At 39.6% G+C, this 26694-nt stretch overlaps 1 protein-coding gene and 1 long non-coding RNA gene across 10 annotated transcripts in view; one reads left to right on the top strand and one right to left on the bottom strand.

The window, feature by feature from the left end:
* IGF1 (insulin like growth factor 1) overlaps window positions 1–26185 on the top strand; it is a 75068-nt gene extending 48883 nt beyond the window's left edge. For 2 of the 5 annotated variants that reach the window (XM_077846111.1, XM_077846112.1), the window contains exons 3-4: window positions 7757–7938; window positions 23657–26185. In XM_077846111.1, coding sequence (XP_077702237.1) covers window positions 7757–7938; window positions 23657–23716 — 242 coding nt within the window. In that variant the 3' untranslated portion in view covers window positions 23717–26185. Of the gene's footprint in view, window positions 1–7756; window positions 7939–9445; window positions 13601–23656 lie in introns of those variants that run through there. The other 3 variants (XM_077846108.1, XM_077846109.1, XM_077846110.1) reach the window with 2 other exon arrangements.
* Window positions 7426–26694, bottom strand: part of LOC144282443 (uncharacterized) — a 119066-nt gene continuing 99797 nt past the window's right edge. For 2 of the 5 annotated variants that reach the window (XR_013350879.1, XR_013350878.1), the window contains 5 exons: window positions 25667–26388; window positions 23912–23968; window positions 12275–12434; window positions 11205–11301; window positions 7426–8128 (listed from right to left, as the gene is read on the bottom strand). This is a non-coding gene — a long non-coding RNA (uncharacterized LOC144282443). Of the gene's footprint in view, window positions 8129–11200; window positions 11302–12274; window positions 12435–23911; window positions 23969–25666; window positions 26389–26694 lie in introns of all 5 variants that reach the window. The other 3 variants (XR_013350881.1, XR_013350880.1, XR_013350877.1) reach the window with 3 other exon arrangements.

Below are 26694 nucleotides of genomic sequence, written 5' to 3'. Positions count from 1 at the left end.
TTGGCCCATTTCTCCAAAGAGTCCTAAAACGGTAATGTTTCTGCTCTGAATCGCTAGTTTTCTTGTTCCTAGGCCTTGTGTTTTAGCTTCCTGATCTTAGAGATAGAGGTGGACTAAACAGCACTATTTTTACACCTGCCCTTGAGTTGAGGGTTTCCAAAAGAAGGGAGTGCTTAAAGAAAGGGGAAGCCCCATAGATCTTTGCTTCATTCTTTTCAGATCCACAGATACACAAACACTGACTTGATTGGGTGATGAGAAGAGTTTGGTCTTTTGGAGTTGTGGGGATTTAGTAGCTGAGAAAGAGTTACTGAGTGATGGGGGTGGGGGTGGGTCAAATAGGGCCAAGATTCCTAGAAAAGATGACCTTGTCCAACTGAGAAGTAGTGGGACCAGCAAACGCCAGCAGTTAAAATTTAACATAGGCCAAAATGAAATCAATGCCTAAATGTGATAGGTTTTTCAGAAAAGTTCATGACATGTAGTTCATAGAAGAGAGGACATTTTCTCAGTGTTCACTTTTACAGATGCTAAAGGTCGATCCTACTTGGAAAGATCCTTCTGCCAAAAAGCAGAAATGTATGGAGTCCAGTAGCAACATTTAAGGCAGGGAATATATAGATATTTTAGAAAAACTTCCTCAAAAACAATCCTAATTTCAAAGTGTCTGACAGTAGCCTTGATACTGATGGTAACTCACTAGACTCCCTGACACGTTTAAGTGTGTGTTATTCTAACTGCATAATGAGGTGCCTAGTTTCTAGTAGTGAAAGCCTCTTTCCGTATCTTTACTGAGCACGTGACAACATAGATCTTAATAATTGTTTTCACTCGTGTGATTTCCACAGAAATTTTTTAAAGGTAAAATATTGACGCATCAAAAGGGCTTTAAACTAAATGCCAATCCTACAAATTCAGAAACTATCAACCCAACAATGTATTACATTTGAATTTGGATAAATAGTCTTATCACAATTTTCCTCATTTTAGGAATTAACAAAAGGAGTCTAGTTTTCCCTGTGAAGCCATGAAATGTGTAAAAAGTGTTGGGAGGTGATTCTCACTCTTCCAACAAATGAAAATAACAATTAAAATGCTAAAATAGAAGTAACTTTAAGATTGCTCCTATTTCACTCAACTTTCCTAGAGTATACCATCCAAAGTTATGTCAGCTGAATGATTTTTTTAAAGGATTTTGTTTATTTATTTGAGAGAGAGTGATACAGTGAGAGAGAGAGAAAGAGTGAAGAGAGCACAAGCAGAGGGGTGAGTGGAGTGGGGAGGGTGAAGCAGGCTCCCACTGAGCAGGGAGCCCTGTTGGGTTTTATGTGGGGCTCGATCCCAAGATCATGATGTGAGCCAAAGGCAGACGCTTAATTAACTGTGCCACCCAGGTGCCTCAGATATTTTTTATTAGACAGGGTGGCCCATGGGGAAACATTGCCCTAAAAAATTAGTTATTCTGAGTTACTCTAAACTTGTCAACATGTTTGGAGGTTTGGGATAAATAGTTGGTATAAGGAATCTAATTTTCTGGCTTCTATAGATTCTTATTGTAGTATTTAATTTTGAGATCAATCCTCAGTTAATCAAAGTTAAATGGAAGTAGTTTCTTATTACTTAATAACCGCATCCATGTTTTCTATCAAACACATAATTGTGAATTTTCTAGAAATAGCCAACTTGAATTGTCTTACTTCTTTTTTTCTGCCTTCAAAATATGATTGACTTCAGAACCTACTCCTGTTCGCAATTTCTAAAGAACAGTTTTACTCCTCAGAACCAAAAGAGTAGCAAGTTGTGTCTTCAGAACTGGCTATTTCCCTCTTTGCAAAATATTTGCATTTTTCGTTGTTTAGCGATTCTTCAAATCAGGGTCTCCTCTTTCCACTAATGGGGTTAAAATAATTAAAGTTTTCCTCAATGAAATAGAAAGTTTCAAAGGAAATCAAAATTGAGTACAGCATCCCAATTGCATTTCAAGAAACCTATAACACAAGCATATATAGTGCCAGTAGAGGTAGTACCATCTCCTCCAGTAATGAACAACTAGAATTCTTTGTTCTAGCAGTGATGATCCCAGTTTAATCTCAGCATTACACCTTCTCCTTCAGAGATGGAGGGAAGCAAGTTGCTTGCATCTATGACAAAATGTGAGACTCAGCTAATTGGTGTGGTTTTGATGATGCCACAATTCTGCCCGAAACCCTTGTAACTAGCAAGTTTGCCCTGAAGATTATTGAATTACTCCACTGACCATGCATTATTTAAAGGGAAGTGCTATTATTATAGAAGCCAGCTGCTTCACCATTGGAATTCTGTCTGTTGGCCAACTTTCAAGATGCAGCACTGCACTGTGACTATGCATTATGTCTACTCATTGTGGAGTCAAAGCCTAGGTTAGGTGGTGGCCAACTTTTCTGCTAAGCAATATTTGGTGTACATGCGTTGGAGCAAAACTACTGACAAAATAAATATATAAATATATAAAATTTTCAAAGTCAATACTGTCAGCAAGAAAAATTCTGTGAAATTTTATACATGTCTGTCTGTTCATGCTAATGGTCCCTTCATAACGCCAGTACCACAGAACTCTGGGACTACACCTACTTGCAGAAAGGACTATCCTTTTTCTATTCTATTCCTTTTGTAGTAGTTTCAAGTGAAGAAAAATATTTTATGCCTCTTGGAGAACTCAAGTAAAAATAGAAAAAAATATTTTCACTTTCTAAGTTAAAAAATATTTGAACCTCTTTCTTGAAGACAAAGTAAGTAGCTTCCAGCCATACTGAATATTTGGCCTAGATGGGTTTTCTCCTCCATTTCTTTACTTGTAACAGAATCTCTGAAATAGACAGGTCTATGGCAGTCGTACACTGTGCAGAATACAGGAATATACACCTAAGATCTCTGGCGGGTGTTCATAAAGACTTTGCTTCACTGTTTCTAGCAATGGGAAGTTCATTACCTTTAAAAGAAATTTGTCCCATTTTTAATACTTTTCAAGTACAAATTGTTAGGATTTTTTTTTCTTATATGAAGGCAATATTTGTTTCCCATTCACCTACCAATTCTGACTCTGCCCACAGAAGCAGAATTACATAGTTCCTAATGAGGAGTTTTTAAAGGCAAGGATAGAACAATTCATTCTATCTCATTTAAAAATTAATCATAGGGGTGCCTGGGTGGCTCTGCAGTTCAGTGTCTTCCTTCGGCTCAGGGTATGATCCTGGAGTCCTAGGATCAAGTCCCACATTGGGCTACCTTCATGGAACCTGCTTCTCCCTCTGCCTATGTCTCTGCCTCTCTCTCTCCATGTCCCTCGTGAATAAATAATAAAATCTTTAAAAATAATTTAAAAATATACAAAAAATAATAAAAATCAATCATAAAGACAAGAGCTATAATTTACAGGTTGTTAAAAATCCCCATTTTTCTCAAAATTGATACTGGAGGAAATGAATTTACAGCCTTTCTATTAAATTACATTGTTTCAGACTTCTAGTTTCAGCCCATAGCAACAACAAATGTCTATATTTTGGTTCTAGAAAAAAAGTAATATGAGTGTACTGGTGGTAGGAATGCAAAATGGTGCAGCCACTATGGAAAATGGTATGGAGGTTCCTCAAGAAATTAAAAATAAGTTTATCATGTAATCTAGGAATTCCACTTCTGGGTATTTATCTGAAAAAAAATGAAACACTAGTTTGGAAAGATTATGTGCACCTCTAAGCCCATTGCATTGCAACATTATTTGTAATAGCCAATATATGGAGGCAACCTAAGTGTCCATCAATAGATGATTTTTTTTTAAAGTGTGGTATATAGTACATACAATGGAATATTACTCAACCATAGAAAACAATGAAATTTTGCCATTTGTAGCAACATCGATAGACCTAGAGGTATCACACTAAGTGAAATAAATCAGATAGATAAAGACAGATAACACGATTTCACTTATATGTGGAATCTAAAAAACAAAACAAATGAACAAACAAAAGAGAAACAGCCTCATAGATACAGAAAACAATATGGTGGTTGCCAGAGGGGAAGGCTGGAGGATGGGCAAAATAAGGGAAGGGGATTAAAAGATACAAACTTCCAGTTATAAAATAAATGAAAAACAAGGAGACAATGTGCAACACAGGGTTTATTTTATTTTTTTTAATTTTTATTTATGTATGATAGTCACAGAGAGAGAGAGAGAGGCAGAGACATAGGCAGAAGGAGAAGCAGGCTCCATGCACCAGGAACCTGACGTGGGATTTGATCCCGGGTCTCCAGGATCGCGCCCTGGGCCAAAGGCAGGTGCCAAACCACTGCGCCACCCAGGGATCCCAACACAGGGTTTATAACAGCTTTGTATGGTGAAAGATGGTAGCTATATTTATCATGGGGATCGTTTCTTAATGTATATAAATGTTGAATCGCTATATTGTGCACCTAAAACTAATATAATAGTCATATTATAGTAATATGTCAACTAAACTTCACATTTGTACACATATTATAGTAGAATGTCAACTGCACTTCAATTAAAAAAGAAAGAATGAATATGAGGCACTCGAAGATAAAGGACGAAACTTTGATCTTCAACTGTGGCCTCTTGATTAGTAAGAAATGATTTGTTTTTGTTGTTACATGTCCTATGTAGAACCAGAAATCAAGTCTATAGGACATTTCAAAGGGTGAATTACACTTTAAAAGGCAATATGTAAATATTTGTTATATTCATATATTCCCAATGAAGTACAATTAGTCCATTGTAGATACCATGAATAGACAAAGAAAAACATTTCTCTAGCATTATGGTCACTAGAGATAACCAGTAGTTACTTGTTATGGTAAAATCCAAGTCTGTTTACCACCATTCAACAATATTAAAAAGGAATAGATGAACATAAGGTAAACTTTCTTTATGGAGCATTACAGAAAAGTCCTAAATTTCTGTTCATAAATTCATTGCTCTATGGACTGAAAAAGCACAGCTATTTTATAGACTGAGCCATGTCAAACTCTGAGCTCATCTAAGAAAGATGACAAAGCAGATGCCCAGTGTGGGTCTTTTTTTTTTTTTTTTTTTTCTGCTCTGATGATTACTTTCTACTTCATAAAAGGAAATAGATGTGTGGTGAGTTTCATGGCTATTGACAGTTGTCAAGAAGGGAATATGCAGTACATAGTGTTTTCTGCCTTCCCAAGACTAAGGTTGCTGTCCTCCTCCAGAAGGAAGATTACAGTAGAGATGCATGAAATGGAAATGCTAAAGAGGTCCTGAAGTTACAAAACCTATCCCTCTCCATCTTCAACTCATAAGCATGAATTTTGAAATGGGTTGTTTCTGAGTTAGCCAAGGTTGGATGTTTTTGGAACCACCTTTACTACCCCACCTCTAAAACATCAAACTACTAATCTATACTATACAACAACAACAAAAAAAAATCCCAATTATGTCTCATTAAGAAGTTTATAGTTTCAACAGAGAGCAGCCATTACCTGTGGTGGACAACAGGGAGAGCTCAAAGTAGGCTGAGTCACCTTCTCCCCACCCGAAGAGAAAAACCAAAGTGTATCAGCTACTCGTAACTGGCTGACCCCTTCAACCTCTTGAAATAACCACTTAGCAAAAAGTATGTAGAAGTCCTTTGTGGATTACAAAGAACCATGTAAGCCTATTTGTGCCTTTCCTCTAATTTATAGTCCCAGGAAAAGACTATAAAAACAAAAAAACATTGTTTACATTGCCCAAGGGACTGGCCAAGTCTCAGCTTGCCAGGGCCCGGCTGGCGAACAGAACGAGAGTCTTCTGCACGTGGATCCTCCAATGGCAAGTGAAAACACTACTAAGTCTTCAATTGGGGCCAGCTGCCTAGTCCCTCCCAAACCCCTCAACTATGAGGCACCCACAGGGTTTGCCCCTAAGCGAGAAAGTAGACCCCACCCAAAGAGACCACAAATGAACCCTCACTGAATTACTGCCCCCAGCTGCCCTAAGAATGACAATAAACCTGCCTTATGGGGAGGAAGGATCCCCAGGCTCCTGTGCCAAACATCAGGAAAACATTTGGGTTTGTAGAGGATGCCATGAATGGTTGGCCCTTCAAGCAGTGAAGCAGCCAAACTAGTTTGGTAGCAGGCCATTTCCATGGGTCTGATCTTCCCAACCAGGGAGTTCAAAATATACATGGGGATTTTGACTTTCAGAACACCATTCCCAACAATAGTGTCATTATTATACAAACGTAAGACTTTTTATTTAAAATATGACATTGTCTTCTGTGTCAGGAATAAAGACTGAACATATGCCAGATTGATTAGTTGGATTCTTCTGGATCAGTGGTTCACAAATTTTCCTCCATGAAGGCTGAATATCAGTGCAGAAGACCAGGCCCTGCACCTCCCAAGGGAGATGAGAGATGAGAGAGATGAGAGAAAGCCAAGATCCAGTCTCCCAGCCTTTGCCTGAGCCAGAGCAGTTTCACTTCTGTCTGCTTTATCGATTGGTGTATAAGCAAAGTTTGGTTTGACAGAAGTTCTACTTTGACAAAAAGTTTACAAAGAACTCAGGTGCTTTTCAAGTTCCTATGACAAGTTCACGTAAGCTTGTTTTGCCCTCTCTTTTTAATTCTAGAGCCAGGAAAAGTGTGTCCGAATCAAAACAATAAGAAATAAAACTAAACCAAAACCTACTTGCCAAGTAAAGAGGTCTAATTGATTTGCAAATATCAAAAGAAATGGGACTCATGATGTGCCTCTGGGCAATGAGACTCACACGAAGGATTGACATTTAGCTCATTCTCTCTCTCAGGGTAGTAGCTATTCCATGAGAAAACAGAATCAATTGTTCTGTTCTCTCTACGGTGATAGAGGAGGAAGGCCCATTACACTAGTATTGTTATCAATCTCAAGTTCCAAAGCATCTGGATGCAGTTAATATGAAAGCTGCTTCTTCACAGACTCTATAAGACCCTAGAAAAGGGTGCTCAGAGGAAGTGAACCAACATTTATTTAGGACCTGCTCCATATCAAATGATGTTCTAAGTACTTTTCTTTATCTTTATCTTTTCTTTATGATTATCTCATGCAATCCTCAAAGAATCCTTATAAGGAAGACATTATTAACCTACTTTACAAATGGGTAAACTGGGGCCCAGAAGGTTTAAATGACTTGTCCATAATTACAGAACATGCAGGGATAGATCTGACCTTGAATCCTGGTTCCACCCCTTACTGCATGAATGACTTGCTTTAAGTCGTTCTGGGCCTGTTTTCACATCAGTAAAATGAGGAGCCCTTTCCAGACTTAAAATTCCTTTGATACTCAACCTGATGTTATAATGGAAGCAGTTAAGCAAAAGAGCAAACACTTGAGCCATCCTGAGCATAAAAACTAGGCAGATTTGCTAAAAAGATGAAAAAAACTTAACACATGATCTTCATTTAATTAACTAAAGGAAAGACTCAGTTTGGGTGTAGACGAGATCCTTGACAACAGGTTTCTGAGAACTCAAGAATTAACACAAAATCCCCAGTGCACAAGTTAGTGCTAAGGCGTGTGGGGCAGAGTCCAGAGCCACACTGGGATCCAGAAGGATTTGTGGGGCCAGGAATTGTTGGGGAAGCTTCAAGGAAGAGATTGCGATGTGTAGGTTGACCAGCTGTGGGGAGAAGAGAGGCTTCCGGGGTTGGGTGGAACTGTGGAGGTAGCATATTCCCCTCTAAAGCCAGGCCACCTTGTGTTTGATTTGCACAGACAAGCCCACAGGGTACGGCTCCAGCAGTCGGAGGGCACCTCAGACAGGCATCGTGGATGAGTGCTGCTTCCGGAGCTGTGATCTGAGGAGGCTAGAGATGTACTGTGCACCCCTCAAGCCTGCCAAGTCTGCCCGCTCGGTCCGTGCCCAGCGCCACACCGACATGCCCAAGGCTCAGAAGGTAAGCTACCTGGCGGGGAAGGATCCACCATCCTCAAGACATTGAAGTGTCTTCTATCTGTGGGGAGGCCAAATAGGAATTACGGCCAATATCCTGGCTCACAGGTCGGAAAGATACCGTCCTCACTTCAGAGCTCCATCCCTCTGGTCACTCCACATTGTAGATTCTCCTTTCCACTCCTCTGGACGATCTGATACCAGAAGACAATGGAGAACAGTCACTAAACATGAGCTTTGGTATCAGACAAAACTGAAGTCCAGTTGCCAACTGAGAGCCCTTGACCAAGTAACATAACCTATCCAAACCTGTTTCATCAGTAAAATTGGGATAATAATACCTACCACATCAACTCGTTTTCAGAATTAATAAATACACATGCAATTCTTTCCGCATCCTGCACGAAGTAACTGTTGGACAAGTGTTAACATCTTTCATAATTGTAATTAATAACAAGGCATGCAACTTTTTTCAAGTCCTAGTAATCTGTGAAGGTGCAAAGAAAAAAGTATATGCTAAAATGGGAATTATTTGAAATTCACATTCAATGGCAAACTTAATTAAAGAAAAAAAACACTAAACATAGAAATTTCTGTTTGGCTATAAGAATAACCTAGAAATTTCTAATGACTAAAATCCATAGGTGTCTTTTTCTAAAACCTAGACTTCAAATGAACCTTAGAGCTACTATTTATGCCATCAAAAGTACATAAATTATCTGATGCATATTAGTCACTTGATAAATTTTGTTGTAAGAGTGAATACATGAATGAACAAATGAATAGAAGTGATTTGGTGATTTAGATTTTAGTCCTGAAGTAGCAAAAATGAAACTGAAGAGTAGGGGGTAAGTGAAGGAGAAAAAAAAAGTAAGGAAGGGTGGGTAAGGAGAGCAAAGCCCAAGGAGCTCCCCTTTGGGACACTGTTTAAAAAACCATAAACCAAAAACAAAAACAAAACTGTGGTTTTAATCTCTGGAGCCAAAGTTAGCTAGCATTGTGCAGACAGCATAAGAGAAACCGAGAAGCTCACAGTGACATATTTGCTGCTTCCTGGTCCTACACTGCTGCCAAGCTGGGGGGAGGACTCAGGAGCTCAGTGGAGATGTGACCCCCAGGGAGCCACCATGAATGATGGAAAGGGGCTGGGAGGGGATCGCAGTAGCCGGGGCGGGGGCTAGTCAGGGAGCAAGCACCACAGTAGCAGCATAAGTGAATGTGGTTGAGAAGTGTGCTTGGGGGGATAAAGGCAGGGTAGTTCTTTCTGTTCCCCGGTGACCACTGCCTCACAGTGTCTAGCGGGGGTGGGGGGGTGGGAGGGGTCAGAGATGAGTCCTAAGGTTCTAGAAGTTTGTGTCTTGTGACTGAGGCCTTAACCATCCCTCCACCACCAATGCTGTCTCCTGTAGCACATGAAGCCCAGGCATTCCTGGCGGACGCAAAGACTCTGTTTTCTGGGACACCCAGGGAGCCACCTGTTCTCAATGCAATTATTTTTGTGATGTTTGCAGTATCATCCCCCATCTACCACCAAGAGAATGAAGTCTCAGAGGAGAAGGAAAGGTGGGCCAAAGAAACGCCCAGGAGGGGAACAGAAGGTGGGGACAGAAGCAAGTCAGCAGATGAAAGGAAAGAAGAAAGAGCAGAGAAGGGAGACTGGAGCTAGAAACTGAACGCAGAGGCAAGAAAGGAAACTGGAGGAGAGAAGGACTAAGCAGACAGAGGCAAGGACGATGGGAGAGAAGCAGACAGCGATAAAGAAAAGTGGGAAGTGCTATAGAGGAATGAAGAACGGTAGGCGTGGTGGAGCTAGATGGTGCATGTGATGGAAAGAGGTGGAAGCTGCTGTAGAATGTGGCTAACAAATATGGAGAGGATGGAAAAGACCAATGTAATGCCCAAGGAAGCCCAGAGAAAAAAAAGTGGCAAGAATGAAAGAAGGAACACAAATTATGAAAGAGGCAAATAAGACACTACATTCCCCTCCCTGCTAAAAAAAAAAAAAATAAGAGTAAAAGAATTAAGATTTTAAAAAAATCAAGATTTTTTATATGTATTTTAAAGTTCTGTGTGAAGCTATTGTAGAACTGCCCATGTCAATATATGTCCATAGTTAAATATTAGCCCCAAATTCTCAGCAAGACTGAATTGTGTCACAGAAGTTCCCAGATTTCCTTTCCTGTGGTGTCACTGGAGGCTGGGTTTCTTAGTCAAGTGCATGTTCAGGCCAAAGGGCACTCAGTGTTTGCTTAAAGGCCTGTGGGGCCAGTGAGGTAACCTGGAAGAAGAGGTCATTGATCCTTTCCTTTTTATTTTTGCACTTTGGAATCAGATATAAAAGATGCATTTGTCTGCTTGGGGTTGTGCTAACAATGTACCACAGACTGGGTGGCTTAAGCAACAGATATTTTCACACATTTCTGGAAGTTGGAAGTCCAGATGAAGGGGTTGACCTCATTTTAACTAAATTACCTCAGCCAACACCTTAACTCCAAATAGGACACATTTTGGGTACTGGGAGTCAGGCCTTGAATGTATGAACAGCTGAGGAGAGGCATGGTTCAGTCCATAACTGTCTGACTACTGTCTTCTGATGCCATCTGCTATGAAAACTCTGTCTGTCTGTCTCTCTCTCTCTCTCTCACACACACACACAGACACGAATCTAGGTCAGATATGACATCCTGTGAGTTTCTGTTCCATGGAAACACTAGGACAAAAAGCCTGTGAAACTGATTGGTTCAATCCCTTCATTTTAAAGACAAGAATACTGAGAACCATAGAAGGGTGAAGGCACGCTTGAGTTCCAAGCTACACTCCTTCTGGCCAGCAGAGAAAAGCACACATAATCAACATGGACTGAGAAAGAATTCTGAAAGGAAAAGTCAGGGCAGAAATACACAGCACACGAAATCTTCCATTAGCTTACTATTTTTCCACCAGAAGGAAGGAAGGAAGGGCATGAATGAGAGCAAGGGGCTGGATTTCCCTGAAGGTAAAAACAAAACAAAAACAAAACAAAACAAAACAAAAAGCTAAGTAGAACCACAGAATTTAGGTCTTCTAAATCTTTTCCTTCAGCTTCTTTGATCTAACTAGTAGGGTTGGAGTCTTCATAGATATAAAACAAAAATTGTCAAGATCATCCAAATATGAACTATAGGAGCTGAGAGAGGGTGTAAGAGAGAAGTGGTTAGCCAAGCACATGACAACACTTGTGGTGAGAAGATGACTAAACCAAGAGTGAAGCATTTCATCCAAATCACCTACTCTGAAGATGTCATGGTATAAATGAACCTCCTTTCTGCCTGGTCCTTCATGCCTCTGCTGGCTTTCTACTTCAGGATCATCCTTCCTCTGTGGTGCACTGAAAAATATAATAAATATAACATAATGTAACATAACAGGCCATGTCCAAGGCTCAGCCCAGGAGGAAAAGTTCTAGTCAGATACATGTCAAGCCCCAGATGGGAGCTGAGCCACTTCTGCTGTGATTCCAAAAGCCTGGCCTGTCTGAATAGACCAGGGTAGGCTGGCATCTAAGCCCACCTAGTCAGCCACCTAATTCAGGAGATGCTGAGTTATTCCACTAAGATATCCATGCTTTGAGACCAGCTCAGAAGTGAGCTGATGCTTGCTGTGACCACCACCTAAGAGTGGTTTGCAAATACAGATGACTCTTCAAGTTCCACAGAAGAACTAACAACTCATGTCCCATGGAAAGGTTCCTCAGAGGATTATCTCTCTTCCCATTGTTGACTGAGTAAATGCCAATTATGACTGAAAGCTTTGGATAAACTATAATTATACTCTACAATAAATTTCATTCAAAAGGAGTGAGGCAAAGACTTTAAAAGAAAAACAAAAGAATGGAACCTCCTAGTTAAAGAATGCTTGACTCTCACGCTATGGATTAAAATAATTTCTTTTTGGAATGGGTTTTATTGGCTCTAAAGCAGTCGCCTTGAATGCCTACATATGGTTTCTGAAGGATATGAATTGACTAAATGGGAAGAACCTATTATTATTGTCTTTCCATCTCTTCCTCTCTAGTGTCAATGCTAAGCACCCAGTGATACATGTAATGCTAGATGGACAGGTGGACAGATGGATGGCTGGATAAAAACAGATGGACAAAAAAGTGAGAGAGGCAGCTGAATAGTGGTAAAGAAGACCATAAAAATAAGTAGCAGTGCCGAGATGAATGATTCCTCTCGTCCTTGCATGAGACAGCGAGACAAAGGCAGAGTAAAAAAGGAAGCAAAGGAGTTGTACTGACACAGCCTTGCGTGTTTTGAACTTCCTTCTAGAGCTTACACAGAAAGCATTCAAGGACTTACTGAGAAAGGTGGCCACGGATTGAATAGTCCTTTATAGTGAATGTTGTACACTTATTGCTCTCCCCAATGCTTTCTTAAAGTAGGCAGAGTATTCATCATCATTTAGAATTCTTTTGTTTCTACCATTTCTCTTGGGGCAAATTGATGACCAGCTGCAAAACTAAAGGGAAGATGGAAGGAATCATGATCCTGAAGTAAAATCGTCAAAAAATACCTTTATGGAGCACCTACAATGTGCCAAATTGTAGAAAAATATCTTTATTGAACACCTACAGTGCACCAACCTCTGCACAAGGCATGAAGGGGAATCCTAAAATAGATTGAAGAGGGAGGAAAATATAGCAGTTAAGAACACAGATGCTAGAGCCACACTGCCCAGGTTCAAATCCCAACTCTCACTCACTGGTTGTATGACCAAGGCAAATCATGACATTTATGTGTGCCTTGGTTTTCTCATCTGTGAAACAAGGGTGCTAACTGATGATACTTCCTAGGGTTGTGAGGGATTCACTGAGATAACATCTATATAAATGTGTATGGGAGCGTGTGTGTACAAACACATATTATATCGCTTAAAATGGTTCTTGGCATATGGGAATCACCTTTAGAGTTTTAGTTACATTATTTTATCTAGTTCTGAAAATTAGAGCCATCTGAAACAAACGTAAAAAATCGATCTCTTCAAGGGGAAGCGAGTCTTGTATTGTCACCAAAACCTTCAAAGCCACGTTTGCCAGTGCTTTTTGGTGAGGTGGTAGCCAGGTTTCAAGCAGATGATAGAAGAGGACTCAGTGACCTTAGAGTCCTTCCAACCCAGAGAACCCCAGTTCTATGAATAATTCCATCTTAAATGGAAGCTCAGTTCTCCCATGTGAGGAACCGTTAACTTTTATTTCAAGGTCACAGAATGAACTTTCAGAAAGAAAAACCACCATTTTTCTCAACCAGTTAGAATCAAATGTAATATGTGTTTTCATTTCATGGTGCCTGAGGAAAATTTAATTGTAGCATGAACTCCAGCTCTTACTAGTTTTAAGTAAAATTGCCAAAATAAATAGAAATGTGGGATATTTCCGGGCTCACACAGCTTCCGGGACATTTCAGTTCCTAGGGCTGCCGATCCAGTGCCTTTCACAAGCATTTGATCTTCTTTCAAACATCTCTTGAAAACAAACAAAACCTCATACAGCTTCGAATGTGTGTGCTGTTGGGATGTAAGGGTGGAAAAAGAGGCAAAAAAAAAAAAGACTCCTCAAAGAGCCCCTCCTCCCTCCCTCCACCCCTTGACCACCTCCCTCCCGCCAACCACCAACAGGAAATAGTTTTCTTAAGTAATGCATTTTGCAATTTCTTCAGACCCTGAGCATTCATCCATGGGGAAAGATGAGGTCCATTCTCTTTACTTGTCTGTGTGATGGGAATAAGGCCTTTTACTCTTTAATAGGTAATAGGGAACTGACTTTTAATCCAAGGGCAAAGTTGACAGTTGGAAGTTAAAGTGGAAGCCCTTGGTAGCAATAAGATAAATTGTTTGAGATGAAGCAGAATGTCCCTTTATGGGGTTAGGGGTTTGGGGTAAATCATTTTCCAAAATTATAGGTAGATACAACTTCTTGGTTTTTCTTTCAATGAAGAATTCCTCAGGTTTGTATGCTCAACAAAATGGCTAAAAGCCCAGCAACTGGTTCCTATGAAAATCAGTGACAGTCTTTATTGACCTAAGCAAGACAAGTCCACTTATAAAGAAGGGGCAGGTGAGGTTGGCAAAGGTTCTTCAGGGGCCACTAAACTTCTAGGTTGAAATCAGCTTCTCCGTCCTCAGGGTGCTAACTGAAATGTGAGCACCTTGCCCTGATGTCCACAGGTTTGGGGTTCATCTTTGATGGGACCCTTTAATGCCTTTACTGCTACTTCCCTTTTATCCAGCAACCAAAGGAGGTTATTTAGAAATACTGACTTATGCTTAAACTCAAAAAGAGAGAAATAGGAATTGAGAACATCAAGGAAATTACATGAAATGTGGGACAATGGGCCTGTGAGTCCATAACTGGTACTTCTAACAAGCAGCCAGGAAAGTTCTCACCATATATTAGAGACACAATTACAGATCTGATGGGCTAAATAAGTAACAAGAGCTGGAAAACATTTCTGAAAAATTTCTATCTTTATTTTATTTACTAATGTGGTTACAGGTTTAAGACCCATTGGTCAGGAAACTGACTCTTGAAAAGTAGAAGTTTGATAGAAATAAGAATGTTAAAGAAGCATACAACTAATTTTTATTCTAAATGCCCTTGCTGGTAATTTAAAATCTGTAATTAACTACAGAAAATAGTTTTGAGGAGAAAGGGATTCTTTTCTCTACTTTCACATTGTGTGTGTGTGTGTGTGTGCAGTTTTGTGTTCTAGGATTCTTGCAACCACCTGTGATTTGGAGTGAATCACTTTCAAAATTATAGGTAAATACAATTTCTTGGCTTTTCTTTCAGTAAAGGCAAACTCTTATGTGAAAACTAATCACCATTCAAGAGAAATCACATTATTCTTTCGTCTTTTCAAAGGTTTAGTCCTAAGTTAAATATTCAGGAAACAACGGGAACATTATTGAAGTGCCAGAAAGAAGTTGGTTTTCTTTCTATTGTATCTTCTTCTAAGGATCCATGGGTTTCAACTACCTCCAATCTCATCTACAGAGGTAGAAAGAATGGCTCCGTAGGTTAGAAAACAGAAACTTTCACATAGAACCGGTCTGCAACGTTAGAAACCTTGAGGTCTAATTCTTGACCCAGCACAATCAAAGGTCAGTTGCATCCAGCCTGTCTTCATTCCAGCAAGCCCTGCCCCTACTTCTATCAGAGAATGGGCATTGTTAAGAGCAAGACCTATGAAAGGCTGAGCAGGATGGCAATTCTTCTGCCTCATGAAGTAACCCTAGAGTTCCCAGTGAGAGACCAAGAGATTTTACATCAAACCCAAGCTGACCAAATGGCCTAATCTTCTAAGATGGGATTCACATGCCAGAAGTTTTTATAAAATTCTGTGTAAAATATATAAACACTTGTATGGAGCTTTCTGCCTGGCCAGCTCCAAGAGGTCAAGCGATCAAAGACTAAGCATCTCTGCCACCTGTGAAAATATGATGTGCTCTTTTCACAACTGTAGCTAACAATCATAGTAAGACAAAATTACCAAATGATGTGGTGCCAGTCCACAGCAGGTTGATGGCTGCTCAAGGATTCCCAATCAGCTGACTGTCGCAGACTTGGGAGTACGCCATATTTATGCTATGGTGTGAGTGTGGTATGACTGAGTAGTTCATGAGGCATTGCAGGATTAGAAAATCAGAGAAGCATAAATGAATCAATAAAGACAGCATCATTACTGTTACTTCCTCAATATCTGTTGACTTAGGCCACTGTTGGATGCTCTGGTGGGTCTGTCTGTAAACAATGACATTTATTTTCTTCTTCAAGTGAGTATTAGGATGGAGGTAGAAACAATTCTGATTTCTAAAAACTGTATATGCACATGAATTGTTCTTGTGCCATTTTCTGTCTTGGAAAAGCTCTGGTTGGCACCCTGTGTGTTTACTTTTATATGCTGAAAGTCTCCCATCAACCTCAAACAGATGCAAATCACTTTAACTTGTCATAGTGTTATTTTGTTCATCCTAAAAGTTCAGACAAGCCTTCCAAACTTCCAAAATTTCTCTCAATTCAGCAAGGAGGAATATTTAGAACACAGCCTTTGAGTGTTGTGCCCAGATGTGTCATACACACAAAGAATGAGTGGAGGTGGCCTTTCCTACTGATCCTGTGAACTCATCACTACAACGTTGAAATGACACCAAAAGGTACAACCCTGGGCCTCACATCTCCTCAGAACATTGTAATGTGAATTGCTGCATACACTACTTTCAGGACCCCAGCATAAGTTGTACGACAGAGGAAACAAAGGCCTTTTGGAGGCTGGAGAGAGAGAAAAAAATAATAATAATCAAATCCAGTTTTTAGGTAAAAATGTACTGAATCTTTACCACATTATCAGTGAAATTGCTAGAATGTGGTGTTTCACTTTTTAAAATACCACAATAGTTGAACCTTTCAGCAATTCCAAAATCAACTCCCTCTGGGAAAGATAGTGGGCTTAAATTATATATATATATATATATATATATATATATATATATATATATATATATATCACAGACACAAACAGCTAACTGAACAAGCTGCCCATAAAATCAACAGTCTAAGCAACCTGAACCCTGAAGTGTTTTACAACATCCTTCAAGACTATTAAAGGCAACCTAAATACCTCTTGTCAACAAGGGAAAATACCCCTCAGCACTTTTTTTCCCCTTTTCTTTTTCTTTTTTTCTCTCCAGGCTTTTAAACAACTTTGGTAGTGATTTCTTACATCACAGACAGAAATATCTGAGATAGAGTCAGGTGGTATCCTTTGAAGAGTAAGAAAGTTGCTAAATCAGGATAATCCTCGAGGAATTACAGGACAAATATAAATTCCCTAAATCCTAGGGATTCCTAGGGATACACCAGTCACTAGAAGAAAAAAAAAAAAAAAGAAAGAAAAAAAAAAGAGGTATACATCTGCTATCCCAGCACTGAAGGGAGTACTGAGTACCCAGTAAGTCAATATTCCCTTTCTCCAGCCAGGGAAAGGTCAACACCCTTCAATGGGATGTGCTTTGACCACATCAATTATAAAAAGGGCAGTGGGCAGTAAGAATAGGTGGTATTTGTTAAACACACACTTGTGGTGAGGATTATACTGAATTATTTCAGTTAATCTTCATCTTTAGCCTGTAGGATAAGTACTACGATTATCCCTATTGTACCGATCTAAAAACTTGGGCTGAGTAAGGCTAAATGTCTTGCCATGGTGTTGCTCTAACAAGTGGTCAGACCAGAATCTAAACTCAAGATGGACTCCAGGGCGTTAGCCATGAACTGCACTCTTTCTTCTGCATTTTTTCGCATATGTGTCTTGTACTATCATCCACTGATTGTAAGTTCCAAAACAGGAGGGGCCTCCGTAGTATGTGTCCCCACAGAGAACACGGCAGGAGGTAGGAAGCTGAGGCGAGGGGGCTAAACTCTGTTCTACTAACTGTAGGAAAATTTAAACAATTTGACAAGCATTTCCTGGTTTGCTCCATTTGTCCAAAGCACCATGAGTCTGGGGAAGATCCAGAGTTGAAGGAAACATGTTATCTGCCCTCAAGGAGCTTACTTTTCAGTGGGGACACACAGACATAATTCACTCTACTGCATGCACCTCAATGCTCTAACAAAGATAGAGGCAGAGTGGACTTTGAGAGCATAAAGGTCTACAGAGATGGATGTTGCTAATAAATGAGCTCATAAAATGAATCAAAAGCAAGGGCCCTTGAAACAGTAGGCTCACACACAACTATGCCAGGTCAAGTGTGTAAGGATGATCACATGTTCCCATAACAGCATTATGAGGTGGGTGTGCTTACCCCCGCCTTTTACTTTACAGAAGAGGAAATAGGAGCAAACAATGTTGTGATTGTCAAAGTCCCTTAATTCCTGTGTGGGGAGGTGGGATCCTAACCAAGTGTATAAACCCAGGTCTTTGGGGGAACAGAGATGGGACTGGGTTACATGAGCAGGATTTTATTAGGGACAAATACCTGTGAGGAAGGAAACTGGGGAGGAACCAGGAAGTCTGGGCAGACCATCAGAACACAGTGCAAGTGAAGGACCCCAAGTGAAGGAGAAGGGCAGGGGGAGAGAGTGTTGGGTGGAAGTGTCTCGAACTGCTTTACAGTCTAAGGAAGAGTGCAGAAAAGGCCCTGGGGGTCCTTGAACCAAAAGTATGCCAAGAAAGGAGTCTTGCATGTCCCAGGAATGGGTCTACCTTGTGTCCCCACCATGCTCAGTCTTGGAATTGGGGGTGCCAGCTCTGGGCCACTCCCCATGGCCAGAGAAGAGGGTCATACTGGGAAAAAATGGCCATTCCCACTGTAACCGCAGAAATGGTAGGATGAGGTAATTTCTAGGAAAAAAGTAAGAGGCTGAGCAGACCGACATTACATCCAAACTGTATACCTTTTACTTTGTTAAGAGGCAACCATCACACCAGGAAAACAAGTCTCTTGAAATGTGCACCTTTGTCCTTTGGCTTTAAAAGTCACATCCCAAAGCACTGAGTAGATTGCAGGACACTTACTTTCTTGGCTCCTGGAGATGAAAGGCTGACCCAACTCTCCTGGAATTTGAACTTGTGATTCCCTCAAGTAAAGAAATATCAAAGATGATACTGAAATATCTAAATTGTCCTCCACAATCTCATGTGTCTCCAGGCCAAACCAAGCAAAATAGCTAGAGCACATCCTTTCTGGCAGGTAAAGAGCTGATACCTGGGCGATCTTTCCAATTATCTGCTCTCCTTTCCCCCCCATTTTGCCCTTTTTGGGCAAAGGTCAATGCTGAGTTAGGACTTTATGGGATATAGTAGGCTGCTAATATTCTGTACTGGACATTATTTTCCCACCATTTTTATAGGGTGCCAGGCTTTTCTTAGACTTTGTGTCATACAATACTTACTTGTTTGGAGTAGTTGAGATGGAAACATAATCTATTGAAAACATCACTGCTTCCTCTCTGAATTTTTTTAAAGATTTTATTTATTTACTCATGAGAGACAGAGAGAGAGAGAGAGAGAGAGAGGCAGAGACACAGGCAGAGGGAGAAGCAGGCTTCATGCAGGAAGCCTAACATGGGACTCAATCCGGGTCTCCAGGATTAAGGCCCTGGGCTGAAGGCAGCGCTAAACCGCTGAGCCACCAGGGCTGCCCTTCCTCTCTGAATTTAAAGAGACTATTATCATTCTTCTTTTAGATACTATTTTTCGAGCCAAAATCTCATAAAGATGGGCAGGGGAAAAAAAGAAAGGCTTATAATATCCACAGGGTTAGCTTTGGCTAACTTGATACTCTGCTACTAGATTCCTATGATTAACAATATAAATGAGGCCCAGCTCACACTGGTAAGGGAGGACACCCCCTTGCCCTCTAAACAAGCATCTAACACTGTCTAGGATTATGGGCAGCTTATAATATTGTCAATAATGATAATAATAATCATTATTCCAATATTATTGGAAAGATATTTGGACCTTGGAGTACCCAATAATGTTTTATCTTTTGGGGAAGCCATATGGTAGAATGGCTAACTGGTGAGCTCCAGGATCAGAGGAAACTGGCACAAATCCCAACCACGGTCACATCTTCCCTGTAAGAAATTAGGAAAGTTGGCTTTTCTAAGCTTCAGATTCCTTAAAGGTAAAATGAGCAAGACACAGTATCCACCTCCAAGTGAACTAGGAGAATTAATTAAGAAAAATACGTGCAACTAACATGCATAATATAGAGCCCAGGTGCTAAGCCATAGAAGTATCTTATTAACATAATAAACTGTCTTATTATTAGTCCTAGATCTATCAGTTTGTTCCTATGTGACCTCAAGCAAGTCACCAAATCTTAGCAAGCATGAGATTATAAATAAAACTGATGCAGGGATCCCTGGGTGGCGCAGCGGCTGGGCGCCTGCCTTTGGCCCAGGGCGCGATCCTGGAGACCCAGGATCGAATCCCACGTCGGGCTCCCTGCATGGAGCCTGCTTCTCCCTCTGCCTGTGTCTCTGCCTCTCTCTCTCTCTCTCTCTCTGTGACTATCATTAAAAAAAAAAAAAAAAACTGATGCAAATAATATCACCTACTGGAGATTACTGTGTAAACTATGAAGTGTCTGCAAATGTTAATCAAGGTTATTGTTACTGCCATTGTTATTCACACTCAGTGATCCATTTCTTTTTTAAGATTTTATTTATTTATTCATGAGAGACACAGAGAGAGAGGCAGAGGGAGAAGCAGGCTCCCTGTGGTGAGCCCAATGCGAGACTCGATCCCAGGACCTCAGGATCACGACCTGAGCCAGAGGCAGATGCTCAACTGCTGAGCCACCCAGGTGCCCCTCTTGGTGATCTTTTTAATCAAAAAGTTTGTGGATTGCTTTCATTTGTAAAGTGAGGAGCTAGGATAAAAGTCAAGAGACAATGGAAGGATATGTGTATCATGTAATAATCCAGGGCATTTTCCAGCTTCCTAAATTGTGTGCATGGTACACATGTACCATGTACATGGTATACATGTACATATGTATATCGCAAATTAAGACCTTCTGGAACTTATTCCCTATTATGAGTTGGTCAACATTTCCCTTGGAGTGATAAATTTCCTCAACCAACCTGAGCAAGCTAGAGGACCAGCTGTTTTTCTTTTTTTTTTCTTAAATAATCTTACCTTCCCTGGTGTCAATAGGAAACAGTATTTACTCACTACTGTTTTCCTTTCAAAAATCTGTCTAGTTGCATACTAGAAACAGTTTCAGCTGGTTTGTTTGTCTTGGACAAGCTGTTGAAGTGAAAAGTTTTTGCTTGGCTGAATGTGGGACAGTTTCATAACGCTTCAAGAAGTGCACTGAAGGTGGGTGCCAGCTCCGGCTGCTTCTAACATGCCTCCACTTGCTGCCCATTGTCGAGGGTGGCCAGCGTAATTAAATTAAGACAATGAGCAAAGCAACAGATGCGACTGAGACCAAATCCCTGAGTGCTTTTGTTTTGTCACTGTCATTGTCTGCAACAAAGAAGTCACATGTGAGAGCCTGGGAAGGGAGCCAAATGCAAACCAGACAACATCCCAGCTGGTTTTGAATGGCCTCCACCTTACGCGTGTGTGCATGGGAACCATGCTACTTGGCGCAGTGTCTGTCGACTCAAGTGAGCTTCTGCCCATGGCTCTGCTGCAAGGTCGAAACAGACCCACAAGAAATAGGCCAGAGGATCTCTGTGCTCACTGACACTTTACACCTCTGCCATCCAGAGAAAAGAAGAATTTCTCTGTTGGGGAAAAGGATAAGATCCATGCGCTTGACCAATCTGACTTCAGTCCTTTGACTTACAGCCCTCATGAATTTGGAGAGGGATATATAGAATAAATATAACCTGAGTTTTTTTCTTCTGTAAATCTGGGATTAATTTGGCTTGAGAGAAAGACTAGAGATTAAATACTTCATCTTTTAGTTTGTTACTATTTCATTCTTGAGCATTTTCCAAGTGTGAGCATCATTAGGATTCTTAAGTCTTCTTTTTCTAGGCTAGTATGCCTGTTAAAGCGAAAAGAAGGCAAACTCAGATTAGCATATTTTTTAGATCTGTTATTTGATTTGATTAGTAGTTTGATAGTTTGATTATCCTTAATAATAGCCATTGGTGGGGGTTTTGATGAGCCACATACCATCTGCAGGATCCATTGCATATCGAACAGAAAAGTTTCAAGGTGTTTAGGACAATAGTGAGCCTACTATATAGCCCTATTTGTCTTTCTTCCATTTTTCAGGAGAACTCCTTTAAGAAAGAAGAATAGCATATAAAATTGGAAATACAAATTTACTGGTAGCTTAAGAGTAGGTGCTTTAACAGCAACAAATGCATGTTCAGTGGACGTAGTAAAATTGTATGGTATCTGGGGGGAAAGTGCCAGGATTTTAAAACAGATGCATTTCAAGCTATCCTATACAAATACCAAACTTCTTCCCACAACCTTTTCTCAATGGCCACTGAGCTATGTTTATTTTGATAAACATATCTATACAATAACACTATCTTCCTTCTATTTAATAAATATAGGATATTGACCGTCAATTTCCAAAGTGCTACTAGCTTTTTTGAAGGACTCGGTGATAACTTGAATGTTCCAGGTAGAGCTGATAAAAATAGGTGTAAGAAAAATTACCAAATCCCTCTGGGCCCTGGCCAATAGATATTATTTCCAGGGATTGTAGCTGGTTCTGTCCCAGCTTCTCACACACTGTAGGTTTTGGTGTGAGCAATCTCCAGGGTCCCTTACAATGACCTCTGGGTTCCTAAGAATGCTTGGGTTAAGAGGTCATTAGCCAGAAGGGAAGAATTTAGAGATTCCAGCCGCCATAGTGAGAACTCTTATTTTTGGTCATGATGAAAACATGTTTGGGGTTAAAAAGGTATACTGTGAATTCTTGAACCTCACACTGTAACAAACAGTTATCGGTTATACATAATAGTTACTATTATTACTAAGGTCCTTCTGGCTCAAGGTGAAACCAAGAGAAGCAGCACCTAATTTCTATGCACGCAGATGCCATGTCCTCCCAGATTAAATTCACATCTTCTTATTCATCTAAATAAACTTTGCTACATAAATATATTCAAGGAAAAATAATAACTATAGGAAAAGTATGATCACGCACTGTTAAAGGGCCTATTATAGTTATTCATTAAATTCATTCTGTAGCTATTTATTGAGCAACTGCAATATTCCAGGCATTGTTTTAGACACAAGGATATAACAGTGAACAGACTGATTTCTACTACATGGAGCTTCTATTCTAAGCAAAACTTAATATGCCTTGGACAACAGCATTGCTTGCTGATAAGTGAATGGTAGCACCAAAATAAGGAACCCAGGTAGTCTAGGAATGGTTACTTTCCAATGAAGATGAAATTATAATAATAATGAGTAAATAATAATAATGATAAATAGCTAATACTTATGTAGTGCTTACCATGTGTCAGACCTATTATAAGTCTTCTTAGGTACTACTTCTTTAACTCTTAATCCTACAAAGTAGGAACTATTATTATACTAGTTTATAGATAAAATTGAGACATAAGAGATTGCCACTTTCACAAGTTTACATAACTAAAACTGAAAAAGTCAGGATTGGAACCCAGCTCAGTATGTCTATGATTTTACAGATTCTAAGTCAATCATTAAATTTCCCAATCTTCTACTTCTAAAAACTCTCCCTCTCTCCATAGGAGAAAGAGAAAAAAATTAAAAAGAAAGATCTCCTTTTTTATAAAAATCAAACCAAAACAAAATGCAATAAAATAACAGAGGATGATCCCAGAATGTGTTCCTTTCTTTCTTTTTTTTTTTTTTTTCTCTTTTTTCTCCCCTCTCAGTAGGAAAAGATGCCACAGGACAGGATTCTGGATTTTTCAAAGTCTCCTTCCTGTCAACAAATCTGTGACAGCAACAGATGAATAGAAACATATTTCTGTGTGATTATAAAACAATCTCATGACACCCTCAGGGGCACATAAAAGTAGCCTGAGTAAGATTTGACTACATTAAAAGCTAAAGGCCCATCTACTTACATATGTCTTTCTTAGAAAAAAGCTATCTATGAGATTGACTAATGAGACATAAAATATGAGACCCCATGTTAGAACTGGTTGGGGGGGGCACATAAAACTGCATCAATTAATGTTGCTGTTTCTCCCTTACTTTTAGGAAGTACATTTGAAGAATGCAAGTAGAGGGAGTGCAGGAAACAAGAACTACAGAATGTAGGAAGACCTTCCTGAGTTGTGAAGAATGACATGCCACCGGCAGGATTGTTTGCTCTGTAGGAGTTACCTGATAAACACCAGAAGACCTACCAAAAAATATTTAATCACATTTCAAAAGATGGGCATTCCCCTCAATGAAATACGCAAGTAAACATTCCAACGTTGTCTTTAGGAGTGATTGTTAAAAGCTTTGCACCTTGCAAAAATGGTCCTGGAGTTGGTAGATTGCTGTTGATCCTTTATCAATAATGTTCTATAGAGAAAAAAGAAAAAAATATATATATATCTTAATCCCTGCCTCTCAAGAGCCACAAATGCATGGGTGTTGTATAGATCCAGTTGCACTAAATTTGTTTCTGAGTCTTGGCTGCTGGAGCCATTCATTCAGCAGCCTAAGTGGTTTATTAATCTTTTTTTATTTGCACTTCTTTCTACACAACACAGGCTGTTTGTTCTACAATGTCTGATGATCTTGTCTATCTCCACCCCCTCAACTTCATCATCTTTACATTTGCCAAATTTGGCCTCCTCAAGAGCAGCAACAAGCAGTCAAATAGCACACCCAAAAGATTTTAACCCAAAAGATTCCATCTGTGGCATTTGTACCAAAATATAAGTTGGATGCATTTATTTTAGACAAAAGCTTTATTTTTCCACATCTTGCTAAAAAAAATGCAAGTAGTTGCAATATTGAGGCCAATCATTTTTAGGCATATGTTTTAAGCATAGAAAGTCTCAAACTCTTAACAGTTCCTTAAAATGATGAGTTAGTGTACAACCTGATTAGTAACTTCTCTCTTTTTATTTTTTCCATATAGAGCATTATGTAAATTTAGCATATCAAGAATACAGGATATATCACAAACAGTATGTAAAACTCTGTTTTTTTAGTACAATGGTGCTATTTTGTAGTTTGTTATATGAAAGAGTCTGGCCAAAACGGTAAAAGGTGAAAGCAAAACAAAAGAAGCCTGGAGCTGAAGATGACACAAAGAGGAAGAGTACTAAAAATCCATCCATGTGGGAAGAAGGCAAAATTCCCCCAATTATGCCTTCCGGGAAAAACGTAAGACACAAAGTCCACTGATGCCAATTCGATTGGCGAGTCTAGAGAGGAGTGGAAAAAGCAGAGAAGCTAGGAATTTAACAGTCCTGGCTTCTAGTTCTTGTTGAAGAAACAAACATCTGCTGACTCCATCATGGACTCACCACTGTGTGACTTTGGGCAAGTCACTTCACCTCTCTGTGCCTCAGTTTCCTCATCTACAAAATGGGGGCAATATGCCATCTACCTACCTCATGGGGGTGGTATGAAGATTACACAGATAAAGCTCCAGATTCTATCCTGGGTTGCTATGAGGGCATAAGGTCAGAGCCCTTCAGTTGCTGGGATGTGAGGAATTGTAGAAACAACCCATTCATGGTACAGCTAGGAAACTGATTAGCCGAACGTTCCTGACACACTAACTCTTGTTAATGAAGCTGTTCCACAGACCATCCAACTCTCCTAGTTGTGAAAAGCTGCCAGCTCCATCTCTTTTAAAACCCTTTCAAAATAAGTTAGAAATATCTGATTTACAGTTTCATTTGAATTCTGCATTTGGATGTATGAATACAAAGTGGAAAGAGAAAAAGGAAAAGAAAAAAAGGGAAAAAAAGACTTCCACCAGTGAAAGGGCAACTACTCCATCTTTTTAGCACTCACTGACTCTTCTAGGCAGTTACTAGTAATCTAAGACAATACTTCTTGTAATATTATAAATGATACTCCGTTCATTGTGAACAATATAGTTATTCCTACTCCTTGGGCAATCTAAAAAAATTGCCCAAGATTCCAAATATTGACATAGTATCTAATTTTTTAAAATCACAAAATTACTTTCTTTAATAATTTTGCTCTTATCCTTACCTGTATTTACATATATATATATAAATTTTTGTTAAAACATACTTGACTAGAGTTGCTAGTTGAGAGGCAAAATTTTCTTTTCCAAAACTAGAAATTTTCCTTCATGTCTGCTTACAAGAGTGACCCCTGGCCCTCTGTGGGTGCATCTTATCCATTCAACTGAAAATTAATATCAAGAAAATCCAACAGTGAGGACAGGCCCATGGTGACCTAAAAAATGTTTCCCATCTACATACATATTAAGATTTTCTTATTAGAATGATGAATCGTCCATCATTCAGATCTTTTTTATCTGCCTTTAAACATTTTGGTAAAAAGCAACCAGGCTTGATTACTTCATGCAAATTGTATTTCTTTATTCTTGGAAAGTGTACATGGAAAACAAAAATAGCATCTTTAGTTTTCATCCCACTGGTTCACCTTGAGTTTCAGAAACCAGAGAAAGTCTAAGACTTCCTGGATCTTCAAACATATGCAAAAAAAAAAGGCCTATATGGTGGGTCCCCCACTCAGCCAGTAAGTCTTTAAACCCTCAGACCCTCAGCATTACTTGAATTGAGCACCGTTGGAATGCTGAGCCATGCTGTGATCATTACAGACAAAGGTAAAAGAAACTGGTAAAAGAAACTCATTGTTGCCCTTTATCTGTTTTCCAGACAGATGTGTTCTGTGGATTTAGATGCTGGACCCCTCTTCCCAAAATGGCACTTCTGGTTTTTATTCTTGCTCTTCATGTATACCCTTATGTGCAATCCTCTACAGACCTGTGGGTTTCCAGACACAGTTGGATATGGTAATTCTAAGTGTCTCTGACTTATTTGATTCACTTAATAATTCTATTCACGGCCAAAACTACCCCAGTGAGGAAAGCTTAAATGTGCAAAGCCATATTATCTTTCTTAATTTTTCTAACACATAATCCTCTCCAACTGTATCATAAATCAACAAATCAAAAATTAACTAATTATACTAATTCACTATCTTACTTTTAAATGACATTAAACTAGAAGACAAATCAGTGCAAAACTTCAAAAGTCAGTTGATCTATACACTACAGCAGAATGACCCAG

This window comes from Canis aureus, chromosome 13 (genome assembly GCF_053574225.1).
Source record: "Canis aureus isolate CA01 chromosome 13, VMU_Caureus_v.1.0, whole genome shotgun sequence".
Classification (NCBI taxonomy): Eukaryota; Metazoa; Chordata; class Mammalia; order Carnivora; family Canidae; genus Canis; species Canis aureus.
Note: the sequence above shows the minus strand (reverse complement) of the source record. Positions and strands in the feature narration are given on the sequence as shown.